General features: G+C 28.4%; 1 protein-coding gene across 1 annotated transcript; it reads right to left on the bottom strand.

Annotated features, from left to right (window-relative positions):
* Positions 1 to 2,688: 2,688 nt before the first annotated feature.
* Positions 2,689 to 3,540, bottom strand: LOC131874043 (LOB domain-containing protein 1-like). The gene is made up of 3 exons (XM_059217258.1): positions 3,526 to 3,540; positions 3,130 to 3,309; positions 2,689 to 2,967 (listed from the first exon to the last, which is right to left on the bottom strand). The coding sequence occupies exons 1-3, from the start codon at positions 3,538 to 3,540 to the stop codon at positions 2,689 to 2,691; spliced, it is 474 nt and encodes a 157-aa protein (XP_059073241.1).
* Between the last annotated feature and the right edge of the window lie 13,323 nt (positions 3,541 to 16,863).

Genomic DNA, 16,863 nt, shown 5'->3' with positions numbered 1-16,863 from the left:
CATATATACACTTATATATAAAATACATATATGTACACAATTATTATATCGTGATTGCATAGGGATCATAAGTCCTCTTTAGGAAAACACTTTGTTATTGGATAATTCTACATACATTTATTTATTTTGATATCTTCTAGATTGAAGTCTATTTTATAGTATTAAAAAAGATTAACATACATATTATATTGAAAAATTACAAAAATAAAATTAGATAAAGGACAAGGTCGTATTCAGCATGCTAGCATATATACCTTCCATCTAGAATGAACAATATGAAATAAATGTAAATATAAGATCCTTATTTCTAAACCTAACAACACCTCAAATAGAGCAAACAAACAATGCAATATCCTCGCAAACAATTATCAAATGTAAACCTTTGGATATTTTTTATAAGCTTTTGAATGCTTAATGTAGAGATGTTATTTTCTCTTTAAAATGGCATTATGTATATATGAAATGATCATTCGTTTATTATTTAATGTAGGGTTGTGACTGATTTATAGAATTTTTATTGAGGTTGTGAATGATGAGGATTTGATGTTAAATAGATTGTTGAAATTGATTGAAATCAATTTAGAATTTTCAGATAATATTCTAGAAGAGCTATTAAAACTCTTTAATGGCTTTAAAATGGGTAAGGATAATAAATCATTTTCATTCACATTATTTGGCTAGTTAATTATGCATGGGGTTACAATAGAAAATAATATCAAAGAGTTATACTATAATTTGAATGGATAATTCGATTGCTAATTATCTATAGATTAATGTGAAAAAAAAAATTATTTATCTATTTTGGGATAAATTGATAAGTATTAGATCCTAATTAACTAAATAAGTTGAATTATTTAATTAAATAATGGTTACAAATGAAAAAGTGAATAATAATGAAATGTAAAATGCACAAAAATGTGTCATAAAATTAATATGTAATATTAAGTGTGAAAATAGAAGATTGAAATGAATAAGTACATGGAATTAGCATGGTTTGACATATTGATCACTAATATTTTTTCTTTACTAAAGAGTGGCATACACTCTTTCTCTAGCCCAGTAATGCATTACATAGTATGTAGTAATCATGAAAATTCACATATTTAGATTTGCATCCAAATGTCTCTAGCGTCCATTCACATTCACAGTAGCATAGAGATACCCCTCTAAGCATGTCAAGTAATGCATTACATAGTATGTAGTAATCATGAAAATTCACATATTTAGATTTGCATCCAAATGTCTCTAGCGTCCATTCACATTCACAGTAGCATAGAGATACCCCTCTAAGCATGTCAAGCTGATCAATATATTATAAGTAAAAAGTTATTAGGAATATCTTAATGGAAGCTCTCAACTTGAAGCATATAATAAAAAATATTACATGATGTTTCATAAGATCAATTTCGTCCTTTTATTCTTAAAAAATTAGAAAATATGATAATATTGTCAAATAGATTCAATAACAATAAAACTATACATACACATACACATACACATATACATATAATGCACAATATAAATGAATAATTTATATACTAATAGATTCATTGTACATAAATATATTAACTTTTTTAATAATTAATAACAAAACATTTAATTAAATATCATGTCTATGAGTAGTGATTATAATAACTCATAGGAACCCACACTATCTTTTATGAAAACGAAGAACATACTTTTATTATAAATTGATATATCTATTACATTAATAAATTTAATTCTTTTGTAAAATATTGTAAAATCACTACATAATGAGAAACTTTGTATAGTGTAGTATGTAAGCATTAGATGTAAGAAATTATATTATATTATTATATGCATTTTTCTAGTATTATATTATTATTATATAGTGTTTAATTAAATTATTTTCATTATATTTAATAAAATTATATTATAAATTACATAAGGATTACCCTAATTTAAATTTTAAAATTCAAATGTTGTATATATTATATATTAATTTTTAAAAATTTGAAAAAAGTTTTGTTTAAATTTAAATTTCAGATAATTTTTAAATAAGAATTTTATATTTGTTTGGTGGATGTGTAAAATAATTTGATAAAAAAAATTTAAAAATTGTCTAAATTGAAGAAAAATATTTTTTTATAATTTAGAACTTAAAAATCAATGCAAAGGATAAGGATTGCAATAGTACTAAGAACGATATTACCCCATACTTGTTGATTTAATGTCCAACCTTTGTATAACATTGACCAATAGTTGTATGATAAGTACCAATAATTTGTTGTGAAAAGTAACCAATCATGTGATGCCACATCAGCTGCACAAGTATTGGGGCCCTTTTGGACACCTATTGGTCTCACTTTTTGTGGGGGCTGTTTTGGACACCTTGGCAAAAACCATGCTGATGTGGTATGATATTTGATGATGTGGCCCTGAGCAGAGGACTTGCCAAGTAAGCTGCTGTAAAAAAATTAGAGTGATTTGAAATTTCCATGTAAGATTTTGAAAAAAGCGAAATTAAGATGCACAACTACTAGATCCTTTCCCCTAGATATTAAAACAAAAGATTGCAGTACTAAAAATGTATAAATTCAGATTATTGAAAGCCTCTAAACATGTCAAAATATAAAACGAGTTCCGAGACAAAGACACGACTTCAAAGCCACTATTACAGAAAACTGAAATGGCAAGCTCTTCTTATTACAAAGAGCAGGTCACGACTTAGAATGGAAACAGATCTTCATCATCTTCTAAAACTATAGACTCATCATTGTTTTTTATTTCACCCGCATTATAATATCCAGTCGCCAGAAACACAAGATCAGCCTGTACATTCTGGAGATCTGCTTCTGTTACTTCCACTTGTGATTGCAGTCGTAAGACGCGTTTCTGCAGTCGATGAACTTCACCAGTGCAGCCGTAGGTTGGATCATGCACTCTCGCACTCGCTTCATATACCATGCTTTTTACACCTTCTTCTCTCTTTTCAACCGGAATATCCTGAAAGAACAAAACAACATAACAAAGCCTCACAGATTAAATTAGGGTTCTTACTTTTTGTTAGAGTATATACTAAAGGCTTCCATATTTGTGCAAACATAGAAAAGGAATAACATTAGAGGAGATCTCATAACAAACCCTAAAATAGCATTTGTCCTGTACCTGAAGGATTTTGACAATCCTGCTTGTTCCAAATAATTTGTTCACTTGTAAGAATTTGTGAGGATCGTCTGATGGGAAATAGGGAGCAAGCACGCAATTATCTCCACATTTTGTTCGTTGAATCTTACAGGCACCACAAGCATACACAATCCTAAACATGTCTTGGGCTTTCTGTTCCATCTGAATTAAACAGCAGAACGAAATTAGAATAAATTAGCAGATCAGACTCGTAATCGAACCTACGGATTTGGGAGATCAATTCGGTATGTGGGGGATTATATAGCTTTTATAGAACATGATTGGGTTCAAAGGTCAAAAGCTCAATTCACAGGTGTAAAGTGAACATTTTTGTCCTTACAATGTGACGCGGAAAGATAACGTGTTATCAGATCCTACAAATCTCTCTGCCATGGTCGTATAGTACGGCTTTATGAAATTTGAAGGTGATAAATGTGGTTAATTTGTGAATGTACGATTGGGGGAAAGGATAAGCTGGTTTCAATTTTTGTGATAGAAGTTTTTGATTAAATATATCATTTGTTGTAAAAAGCAACAAATTATGTGATGTCACATCACTTGCACAAGTATCACTTTTTTTTATGCTGTTTTTGACATATGACCCTGAAACCTTATATAAGCAGGGGACTTATCAAGTAAGCTGTTGTAAAAAATTGGGACTGATTTGAAATTTATCCGTTCCTCTCCCCTAAATGCCAGCAAATTATATGTCATATATTATAGGTTCAACTTTCATGTTTATTCTCTTCTCGTTTAATTTTTTAATTTTTTATTATTTATGACAATATATATTAGAAATAAATTAATAAAAATGTATCATATACATATGAGTGTGTTGAAATTTAGGTTTGAGAAAATGTCAAGAAAAAGTTATAGTAAAAAGATAAACTGATTACCAATCTAAAATTTAAGGTTATTTTGAAGAATAAGCAATTTACATGTCTTCGTCTTTAGACTTCTTTTTGAAAAGTTAATTTCTTTTTAAAAAAGAATAATCAAGACATCTTTCTTTAGATTTACTTTAACCATTTAAGCTACTTCATTATAATTTTTTTTTAAAACCAATTTCAGATGAAAAAGCCTTTGAATATTTCTTCTTAAAATTTTAGACATAATAACACTATCGTAATGACTTTAGAGAGGCCTTTCTCCAAATCAATTTTCGCTACAAAGTTGCATTATTGCTCCACCTTATTAATGAAATAAGTCAAAATGTTGTCACATATCTATAATCTGAAAATATATGAGGGAGGTGGGAAAGTTATAACGAAAAAGGAAACTAAGAGTGAAAAGGAGGTCTTGATATTATGTAAGCAGAGAAACATGTTAGAACACAATGAAGAAATGTTTAAGAATGATAGCAACCATTGTCATACCCACTGATGCTATAGGTTTCCGTCCATTCGAGACTGTAGCCTACCTTTTCGGTGCTATGTCCAACCAGATGGCGTACATGTAATGGTGGACTTCTGCAAATTCTCCTTTGGTTCTCTCACCCTACATTTCGTTCAACTCAATAATTATGGCGTGAAAAAGGAAAAGGAGAATCAATTTGGATTCTATCACCCTACATTTGGTTCAACTCAATGATTAGAGGAAAATCAATTTGGGTTCTGTCAGCCTACATTTGATTCAATTCAATAATTATTTCTTCTTCGACGGTTTTACATACAAAATAAGCTCCTAATATTTAGTGTTCATATATTAAGAGAAATATTATGTAAATATTATGTAGTGGTCATTTTTATGTTGTAAATGTTTCTAAATTAGTTAATTTTTTTCTTATGTTGATATCATCTTACAGGCTTGCAAGACAATTGAAAGATCCACAACCATGAAACATTCACAACCATTAGATGTTAAAGCAATATAAATCCCACAAAATTTTATTTAACTTAATTTTTTGTTTAAAAACAATTTCATTTGATAAAATACAATGCTTTTTTATAATTAGATACATAAATTCTTTTTTATTTTAAACTGATTTTCTTGTTAAAAGTGATTTTTTAAATAAATTAGAATGTTTTTAAATGAATACATATCATTTTATATATTTAATTTAATTTAATTTATTAACCATTTAAATTTTTTAATATGAAATGATTTGCATGCAAAAAGGAATAAATTAGAATTGAAAGTTTAAATCTAGACTTTTTTCTTTAATTATTCTAAAATTATAATTACTCATTATTGATTTTTTTAATAGAAATTTAATTTATTTGTATTAGATACTAACTGTTTATAAATTTTTAAAATTATAATTTATTATAATTTTAAAGTTAAATGTAAGCTTAAAAAATATTTGTGGTGATTTGAGTAATAGTTTTAGATCCAATAATGCTTAATCTCACATAGAAATGAAATTGTTCTTAAAATTAAATAAAATATTTATTATTAATGCTAAATTTATAATATTCCTAACAATAACCCTTATAATACTTAATTATGGTTTAATTCTAGCCCATGGTGCACACATAACCAGTTTAAAAAGAAAAAATCATAATTATAGTTAAGTTATTAGACACAATACAATAGATCTGATCTAAATAATGCAAGAACATAGCCTAACTAATTACATTATGCATCATTTAAGATATGATAAATCTTAAGGTTAGGATTTGCATTGTGATTCAATTAATGTTACTAATGTTTGCAATCTATATTAATTATATTTTTTAGGTACATGTTTTATTAATATTTTAGATCTAATAAATTTTTAAAAAGTCATTTTATTTTTATTTAGTTATTTTTCAATTTACAATATTTATTATTTATTATAAAAAAATTTAAATTATTATTTTTTATTAATATTTTTATTTTTATATATTTTGACTTTGCATTTAATTTATTCTATTTTTATTTTTATTTTAGATTTGAATTTGAATTTATTTTTTTGGTCGGTAAAATATTTATTTTATTAATAATATTTAAAAAGTCCAAAATACAAAAGATGACATCACTAGTAGTATCAAAAACCAATTCAAACCCTACCACACCTACCTACCAATGTGTGGGAATTACAAAAAATATCACCTAAGCTACCACGAACCCACAACAAAACTATTCAGAAAGGAACAAAGTTTTTACAAAACAAACATCAGAAAAAACTTCATGCTCGTTCACCATCCCCATCAATACGTAGTACCTCTACATTACTTTGTTTGCAAGACCTCCTTGTCCGATGCCTGCCCCCGACACCTTGACCTTGCACACCTTGACCCCTACCTCTGCTCTGTGGATGACAACCCCTCCAATAATCTGCAAGCTTATACTTGAGTTGAGATTGGTCCATCATCTCCCTTGACAGTCCAGATGCCAACAATTTCTCCTAATCAATCACATAATCTCTGATAGTCTACCACCTCTCCACGGCAATGCGCCTACGAGTATCTCTACCCTCCATAGATTTCCATAGAAATAAAGGATGCACATTGGGAGGGTAACTGAGAACCCCCACCCAATCACCGAGAGTCGTGACAAACCCTCATCCTGGCTCTACCAATGAAAGAAGGTCATCCAATCCCACCCTCCATTTTGTTTCAAACAAAGCTCCATTATTCTCTTCACCTCTTGGACAATACTGCACTCCAAGCCCCATGCACAAAACATGGATGAAATGTCTTTATTTACCCTATAATTCATGTTTGCTAGCAAAAATTCATATCCCAAAACTTGCCTGACCTAGATGAGAAAAAGTGGTCGTCTGTAGTGAATACATTCTTCAAATGGTCATTTGTGATTTTCCCCCACAAAGCCATTTGTTGCTTACTCTCTTCCAAGCTGAAGTTGGCCTCCATTGAAACAGATTACCCACGCACCGCTTCTCCAGGAAGTTTCTAGAGCAAATCCAAGCAAACACAAATGCACACAAAATAGAAATAAAGACAATATTAAATCCAAAGCCTCAAAGCATGTGGGCAATAAATGTCTGAGCTCCCACACTCTGCCACCTCAAAAAAAATCATCCTTCCCTACGTTAGGGCCATCAAAAATAAATGAAACAAGACCCATACCGATGCCACACATCACAGTCAAATCAATGGCATCAAGATCATGCTGCCAACTCAACCGCCAACTTGGACAATGAGTTGGTCAAAACATTGCCTTCTATGTACACATGCGAAAGAGTGAAAGATTTGAAACCTTCTAATTTTCTTTGAATAATTTTGACCCACTTGTCAATTTTCCAATCATGGGTGTCCCCATTTGCAATTGCATTTATTACTATTTGAGAATCCCCTTCTTGATGCAATTGATCAACTTTGATCCTTTTGATAAATCAATTGCCAATGATGTTGCTTGCACCTCTACTACATTGTTTGTCCCATTCTCCAATTTATGTGAATCTATGGCAAGGATGTTTCTATCAGAGTCCCTAGCAACACACCCTGCCCTCGAAGGTCTAGGATTCCCTTTCAAAGCATCATCAAAAGTAACCTTCACCCAACCTTGTTCCAGTTTGATCCACTCCACATCTTCTCTATACCTCTTAGGATTAACCCTATATTGCCCATTAGCAAGTAGATTTAAGTTTGAAATTTATTTTTAATTATTATGTCTTTTTATGAAATTATAAATAATAATTTAAAGTTATTAAAGTTAATTTAATTTATAATTTCTTTAATCAATCATAGTCGAAGCAATATTTGCTTTTGACTTGAGCTATGAACCAATGAGACCACATTTTCGAGGGGCCTCATCATCATGTTTGTTCGACAAGAACACATGGGCCTCGAGTAGACTCGAACCCAAGACCTCCCATGTAGGAGGCTCGCAGCTCACCGCTACGTTCTGGGATCATCCCCCTTAATTTAGTTTATAATTATTTATCTTATTAAAATTAAAATTTATTTTAGAGCAGTTATATTTTGAATTTTTCTTTTAATTTATATAATTCATTAATTTATCTTTCTATCTCTCTATTTACCTTCTCCTTCTTCCTCTATGTCTCTCTCTCCATCCCCACATTTTTCTCTTTATCTCTCTCCCCTACCTCTAATATCCTTACCTCTCTCTCTCTCTCTCTCTCTCTCTCTCTCTCTCTCTCTCTCTCTCTCTCTCTCCCACTATGCCTATCCCTATCACTCCTTTCTATCCTTATCTCTCCCTATCTATACCTCTCCCTCTCTCTCCTCTCTATGTTACTCTCTTTCCTCATCTCTTTATTTCTCTATCCTCTATCTATCTATCTCTCTAAATCTTGTTCGCACACTCCTTGTTGCTCCTTTGCATCTCTATCTCAATATCTCTCACACTTTCACACACACACTCCTTGTTTCTCCCTCTCCCTCTCTATCTCTATCTCTATCCCTATCTCTCCTCCCTCTCTCTTCTTCTCTCTATTACCTCCTTTATCTCTCTCTTGATCCCTTTAGCTCTATCTTCCCATCTCTTGCTCTCCCTCTATATCTATATCTCATTATATCTATCTTTATTTTTTAACTCATGTTTGGATCCCTATAACTATATGCATAGTTCATTTTAAGCTATCACTTCTTGATTGAGACCTTGGTTGCACAAATAACATAAAAAACAAATGTATGCAAAATACACCATTTTTTTCTCTAATTGACCTTTCACACCTTTTCGGCATACCCATTGCACACCAAAGTGTGATTGGTAGTATTTTAAGTTTATTAAAACATTAATAGATGGAAGAATATAGTATTAAAATTTCATAAAGTATTAATATTTGTGTAATTATAATTTATAATATAGAAAATAAAACACGAGCTTATTATTTGTACATATTACAAAAGATTATCAAAATTATCTATTTATATTATATAATTTGTTTTTTTAAGAAGATACAAAAATCAAATAGATTCAAGTGAAATATAAATATGGTCACTTAATGGTTTCCAACATATCATAAATAAATCTATATTTTTGTATTTGAATGTACTATTTGAATCTTAAGTACACGTTTATGCATACCCACTCTCACTTTCACTTTGATATTTTCCATGGCATTAAAGAACCCACACTAGTATTTAAAAATGTAACAATTAATTCTCTTAACTAACTTCTTCTATTTCTAAGCTAGCCCCTTCATTCTCGAGGTATGCTCCTTTATTTTCTCCCTTATCTCAACCTATGTACATGTTTATTTTTATACATATAGATTTTTATATTTGTTTCCACCACATACACAAATTTATATTGAGGTATATGCATATATGCACATACACACATCTTTTCTAAGTATATATTACACTTCATTCATAATTTTATTTTTAATGGTTATCCATTTGCATAAATTTATCTTCATTTATATGCACTAGTTTATTTTTCTGGATTCGATGGGAAAAAAATACAGACAATCGAATCCAGAAAAATAAACTAGTACACAATATGGATTGTGGAAATCTCATAGCTTTAATTCATTTATATGATTTATTTAATTTTTCTCTTACTTATTGTCTTTGTTATTTTATAAAAAGACATAATTCTTCTTACATATTTTTTACATTCGTTTATAGGTATATACACTACATATATACCTTTATTCATCCATGCATATATATGGTTACATACACATATCTCTTTATACTCCTTTATATTTCTGCATGAAAAATCCTTTTTATTTTCCTTCATTTTTATTCTAACACACTAATTGATATTGTTTTATCATATTTTCTCACCAAATACTTCTGTCCCATATACCCTCATACATATAAATATTAATATAATATATGTTTTCATAGTTTTATCCATTTTTTACACTTCTAAATATTTAGGCACCACTTATACACTATCATATATGTATGCATGTATATATGTGTGTACTATACTATAGTAAATTGTATCCCTTTACAATTTCACACTCACTTTGGTGGTTGTGCTATGTTTTAAGACCATTTTCAAAAACTTGGTGCAATCCCTTACCGATGCCTTTTTATTGGCTCAAACTACCTGGACTAGGGTTCCCAATGGCCCTATATAAATGGTTTGGCCCTAAATTTTGAATGATGATTGTTAGCTCTTCTTGTGGTAGGAAATTACCCTCTGATATCAACCTTCCCCAAAAATCAAATTAAAAAGGTGCAAGTTTCATATAAATACAACTCTCCTTCTCATTCAATATATAAGCCTCCTAAGTGAAAGAAATCATACTACAAACATTCAATAAAAAATAATTAAGTATAGATCTACAATCAAGGAGTAAACCATTCAAGTTTCAATAGTCATTGTCAGTCATAATGTGTTCCTTCATGATAAAGGCATGCATTAATATCATACAAAAAAAATCAAGGCTTATTTGAGACTTCGTGCATAAGGCTTCATATCTAAGGTCACATCTTGTCAATTCAAGTATTTCCATTAAGGCTTCATCCTTTATACTTTTTGAGCATAAGATTAATTTTCATCAAACATTATTGTAGTGAAGGTGGTAACACCAACATGTCATTTGACCTGGGCAAGATCCTATATAGAACAACTATTTTTTTGCATTTTTGTGTGGCTTGGTTGAGATCCAACCATAGAGAGCATTATAGGTGTGTAGAGAAGATAGTGATAGATGAGGCTAGATTTTGAATAAGAAAAAACACCTAGAATTGGACACCCTCCAACCTTATGTAACACTTTTTGGTTCAATTCCAGAGAGATGGACCTATAGGACCTCCTTATCACAAATAAGGAACATTTTTGTGTGCATAGACACCTTCAAACTAAGGTGTCCAGCAACCTTGATTGATATTTTTCAGGTCTAGATTGCAGTCATAGATTCCTCTTAGTTTTCACTTTCCAAATATAAGCTACTATGTTGGTTTTCTATTTTGTATTTCACTTGCTAAAAGTTGTCAATTTCATTTCACTTAACTAGTTCATCTACATAGATTTCACAATCTCAATTGCATTACAACAAAAGAACATAAATTATAGTGTTCAATTATCCTAGTAGGACTATAGCTAAACCTATTTATGTTCCAATATTATGTAATGGAAAATTGAGATCTTAGAACTTAAAATCCTAGGCTAGGATCTCATTTCCATACATCTAAATTGAAATCAATTTGTACATAGATACTTACAAATTTACATCTTCATACACTTACTCATCTATATAAGTGCTCCTCATTCTTTAATTCATGCACCCATGTCTGTACATAATTTTTTTATTTAAAAGTATATACATACCTAATGATTTATTTTTAATTATTGCATAGAGATACCTACTTATATACTTTTTGTACATATATCTCACAATCCTTTATTATATTTGCCATCGTAAATATGAGTATAAAAATAAATTTCATCCCCATATATATGTGTTCATCCTTTATTCTTATCTCTAGATTGTTTCTCTTTCTAGAGATAATATTTCATAGGTGTTCTAGTGTTGGCATGGAGTTGCATGCCACTTTTTGAGGAGGTAGATAGATTCCCTATGCACTATATATTTATACATCTAATTGGAAGTTAATCAATTATTACATATTCAAGTATTCACATTGCATTTAATGTTCTATGTACTTTCAACTTTGAGCATATGTGATCTTGACTCGCATAGCTCAACTAGTCACTTAAAGGAAGGTAAGCTGAGAAAAATATTCCTAGCACTAATCTAGCAAGGGAGGTAATGCATATTTTCTTTATAATGTTCAACTATTGCATATTAAGAAACACATTCACAAGGAGATAGTGAACATGCATAAAGATATACAATAATGAACATAAGATATATTTTAGAAAAAACCCTTTCAGGAGAAAAACCCCATAGTCCAAAAGCACATTACTTTTTATTCAGTAAAAAAATCATTACAATACAGTATCAATAATTTTCTTCTTCAATAGGAGTCTATAACTAACAACCCACAATCTTGATTAATTTTGGTTAGCATAACACTTAATGTGCAAAACACAACATAACCAATACTCTCAAAGGCTATCTTATATAGAGAAATACAACCCAAGAGGTAGCTTCTAGATGAAGATACAAGATGAGATTGTGCAAAACATTTGGCCCTATTTTTCAACCATCAAAAACATGTAAATGACACATGTACATCTTCAGATTACTCCCCATTCAAGCCTCCTAAGTTGGGCACCCAAAATTTACTATTTTGAGGTATGACAAATACTCTTAAACATCTTCCAGTTATCATAACTTACAATAGTTAAAGATGTTAGAGAATCCATCATTACTAACTATTGTTATTTGATTGTCTTACAACTTGTCATAACCCAACTTGTGCACCCACCTTTTCCATGAAAAGGTAGCTCCTTTCACTCATCCATTTTATCATAGAATCTATAATAGGCTATCATATGTAAGTGTTTCATAAAATCTTGTCATAAAACTATCATAACATGACACTTGTCAAGAACCTCAAAGTAGGATGCATATCTACACATATACAACATATGTGTCATCACCAAGTAGGAAGCCACAAAGCTTGTAGGCCCCACTAGATTACTATTACCAAGTTAAATAATAAATAAATATAAAAAATCAATGTTAGGATTTACAAATGTTGTGACACCTTAATCTGAACATTGATACGTATCTATCTAGAAAAATTTGATTGTCTAGTATAGTATCGAGCATGGTTTTATATTTAAAAAAAAATATTTTCAATTGAAATGCTTGAAAAGGATCTCTAAGATGGACAATGCAATCTGAGAATCTTTATTGTTAATTATGACATTGCATAACAAGAATATGCCTAACTTATATCCTTAAAGGAGAGCCAAACATGTAGAGTTCTTGTTCCCTTCTTTTTTTGATGATGAGAAAGGAGAAAGTGAAGTGTGTGTATGTGACCTATGCTAATGATCAAAACTAATGGAATATGTTGATAAAAAATAGATAAAAAATGAATAACAAAAATAGAAAGGTATATTGGGAAAATTAATATAGAGAGGAAATTAGTTGTAAAATCAAGAGAAAACTATGTAGTATAGGAGTGCTAGGAACCCTAGTTCAGAGGTTTTAGGAGCTTTGAGCTCGATGATTGGAGATCTCTTTAAGAGGTTATATATATTTGTCTCGTACAAGGATGTATTGGAAAAATTGTTCCACAATAGGAGTGTCCCATCTAAACCTTTTACATGCAAAGGATGAATATATTACTACATTAATTAAGGGAATTTATTTTTGTTGAATTTTCTTTCAAATTTTAAAATTAAATCCCATTATACATTTTTCATCTGTTTCAATTGTATATGATCTTGAGATGAACAAAGTTGTATAGATTGTGATGTTGAGCTTGTAGCTTTATTAGTCAAAGTTGAAAAGAATGCTCCTTCGTTTTAGAGTTTTAGTAGTACAGCTCGTTAAAATAGAAGTAATGGAAAGCAAGTATTTCTTTCATACAAATTTTTTGTGATATTATTTCTTGTTGTATTGTATGTGTTATAGGTGGTGTAGCCTTTCAATTAATAGGATTCATAAGTAGATATATGTTTTCTTTTAGAAAAGAGAATTGAAATATTATTAATAGAGTATTTAAATATATTTATGAAACTTCAAACTATTTTATTTTTTATCAAGCAAGACCTAATTTAAGTAGAACAATGGATATAAACCTTTGCTGGAACAAATTGAGTGTGTGATGTAGATGACAAGAGATCTAGTAGTTATTTTTAGAACCTATTTGGTGGTACAATACATTTAGTGGTCAATAGAGAATATTTTCTCTTTTAAAAAAAAAGAAGAGAGAACAAATCAAGAGCTAAAAAGAACATACAAATATTATAAAATAAAAATTTAATAGATACAAAGAAAAACTAATATATTTATTAAGAAAAATAATAAATTATTTTAATGTTGAATCAAAATTAACACTATAAATATATTGCTACATAATTTTATATATAATAATAACACATATCATTATAAGAACTAGCATACTTATATTTTATAAATAAAAAAAATGTAGACAACAGGGAGAGATATCAAATTTAAAAAATCTTTAGCATAGATTAATAAATTTCATATGATTAATATTTATTCGAATTTAGTTTTTAGAATATGAAATGATTTGCATGCAAAAAAAATAGAAGTTTCTTTTAAATCTAGATTTAAAAACATATTTTTTTAAATTAGAAGTTTCTTTTAAATCTAGATTTTAAAATATAATTTTTTAAATTAGAAGTTTTTAAAATCTTTATTAAAAAATATAATTGTTTTTACATTTAATAAACAACAATAATAGAAAGTTGGATTTGTTTCTTTTAAATATAGATTTAAAAATATTTTTTTTGTATTTAATAAATAATAATAATAATAGAAATTTTCTTTTTAATTTAGATTATAGTTGTTTAACTTATTTTTAAATTATCTCCTTTTAATTTAGATTTTAGTCTATAACTTATTTTTAAATTATCTCTTTTTAATTTAGATTTTAGTCTTTAACTTATTTTTAAATTATCTCTTTTTAATTTAGATTTTAGTCTATAACTTATTTTTAAATTATCCACTATTTATCATTAAAACTACATGAATTAAAAAGTTGGGTGGGTGCCATTATAGTGTTATGCCTTTTGACATAATTATTAAATGTAAATACATAATATTCACATAAATTATGTATTATAAATATTACAAATATTGCACTTTAATTATAACAATAATTATTTTATTATAAATTACATATTTATAAACAATATTAAATTATGAAGCCAACAAATTTTAACTTCATGTCAAAATTAAAAACAATATAAGTATTAATATTTATTATTTTACATTGACTATATTGTTCTAATAATTATATTGAATAAATATTATATAGATATATTAAACTCTAAATCTGAGTAATTTAATATAGACTAAATTATATGAAAGCATATTGTTAGATATTGAAAATGAGTTCAAATGAATGGATTTAAATATGCTAGAATAAATATATGTTTTGGTTAGTTATTGAAACAAATGGGAATGAACCAAATTCTTGATAATAAATTTTAGTAATTTGGGAGTCAAATATATGACTATAAAAACCCAAGATTATGGAATAAGAAAGTTATGTAAGGAATTTTTAATTAGTATGGAGAAATGTACAAATTTGAATAAGAAGTGGACAAATGTATGTGTGTATGTATTTGGATATCTCAAAAGTAAAGGAGTGAACCCACCTTTACCTTTTAAAATAAATAGTATCTATAAGTTTTCCATAATCTATAAAAATAGGTAAGAAGGATTTTGAATTCAACTGATTGTGATGATAAAAAAACATAGTTGCACCAAAATGAATTTTTGTCTATTTTTATATAAATTTATTACTTTAAAATTTAATGTTTATGTGTATATGAGAAATAATTTCTTATATTAATTAACTTCAATAAATTAAGATTAAATATTAGATTATCATTTTTATAGTTAGGTCAAGAGGCATATCATATTCACATAATAGATTGAAGAATGTTTGACAATTAAAACTATCATAATTAAAATTGATGTCTATCTATGATTAATATTACTTTCACTTTTAATTTTTTTTTAAATGTATGATTGTGAAAATGATTTAGAAAACAATTTTTTAGCATATTAAGAATAATTTTTTTTGTTGTAAAAACTTTACATTTTAGAAGTAACTTTCTATATGCAGATTTACATGCAAATGTTTGTTTTTTTTATCATTTTTTCATATTAGAAGCAACTTTCTATATATAATATTACACGATTTGTATGTAGATTTTTATTTAAAAACTAGGGACATCCCATATTACTCTAACTCCAAATAAATTAAAATTTTTGTCATAATTGAAGCTTAGTGTGTAAACCTAGGTAACACCACACTTTCTTAGCTTTGTGATAAGTTTGTATAGACTGCCCACACTTATGCTTAGTTTTCTCGAGAATTTTGTTGACTCCTCAGTCAATTTCTATGCATTTATGTTATCGTACAGGATGATAGCCTTTCATTTTTTTCTTATGTTTAATATTTAATATTTTTAGAACTTTTTCTTAAATTTTCTTTAGATTGACCATTCTTTTTATGAAATTTTAAACTTGCTATAAAAGATGGACTTTACAAAAACCAAAGATTTGATATTTCTCCATCTCTTGAGCTTGTAATCATCTATGGCATTGCAAATACAAGAAAATCAAGTTCTTTTGTCGCTCCTCTCAAAGAATCCAAGCAATAAGACTCAAAGATGAATGGAAGGATTCCAATGTTAAGAAGAACTCCATTGTCCTATAAAAAATTAAGTTTTTTTATTATAGGAAACTTATAAGAACACCTCCAAATGTTCAAACAAAGCCATTTGGAGTGCAAACTCAAAGAAAATACTCAAAACAACCAAAATCAAACCTTCACAAAATGACCTTGCTTTCCATCATCTTTAGTAACATTGTTACGTGTATATATATTAGATTTTTTTCATTCTTTATTTTAAATGTGCATCTATTTTAATTTTATGCATCAAATTTAATTTCATAGATCCAAACCTTTATAGCCACTAGAGTGGTTCAATTATTTTTCTATGCTCAAATAGTTGTCTCGGCCATTTGGCAAGTGATTTTCATTAGCATGTTATGATGCTTTAGACAATGTGATGAATAGTTGGGATGCATATATTACTCCTTTGTTGGTCAAATATATGAATTTTTTTGAATTCTACATGTAGTTAATGAAGGCCAATCTGATTTAACTCTAAGTATAGGTATTGAAGGCCAATTTGATTTATCTTTGGAGAGACATTTTTTTTAATTAATGGATGCATAATTTTAGTTTTGTTTGTTATTTAAAGGGAATTTAGAAATAT

This window comes from Cryptomeria japonica, chromosome 3 (assembly GCF_030272615.1).
Source record: "Cryptomeria japonica chromosome 3, Sugi_1.0, whole genome shotgun sequence".
NCBI lineage: Eukaryota > Viridiplantae > Streptophyta > Pinopsida > Cupressales > Cupressaceae > Cryptomeria > Cryptomeria japonica.
This window is presented reverse-complemented; position numbering and strand designations above follow the sequence as displayed.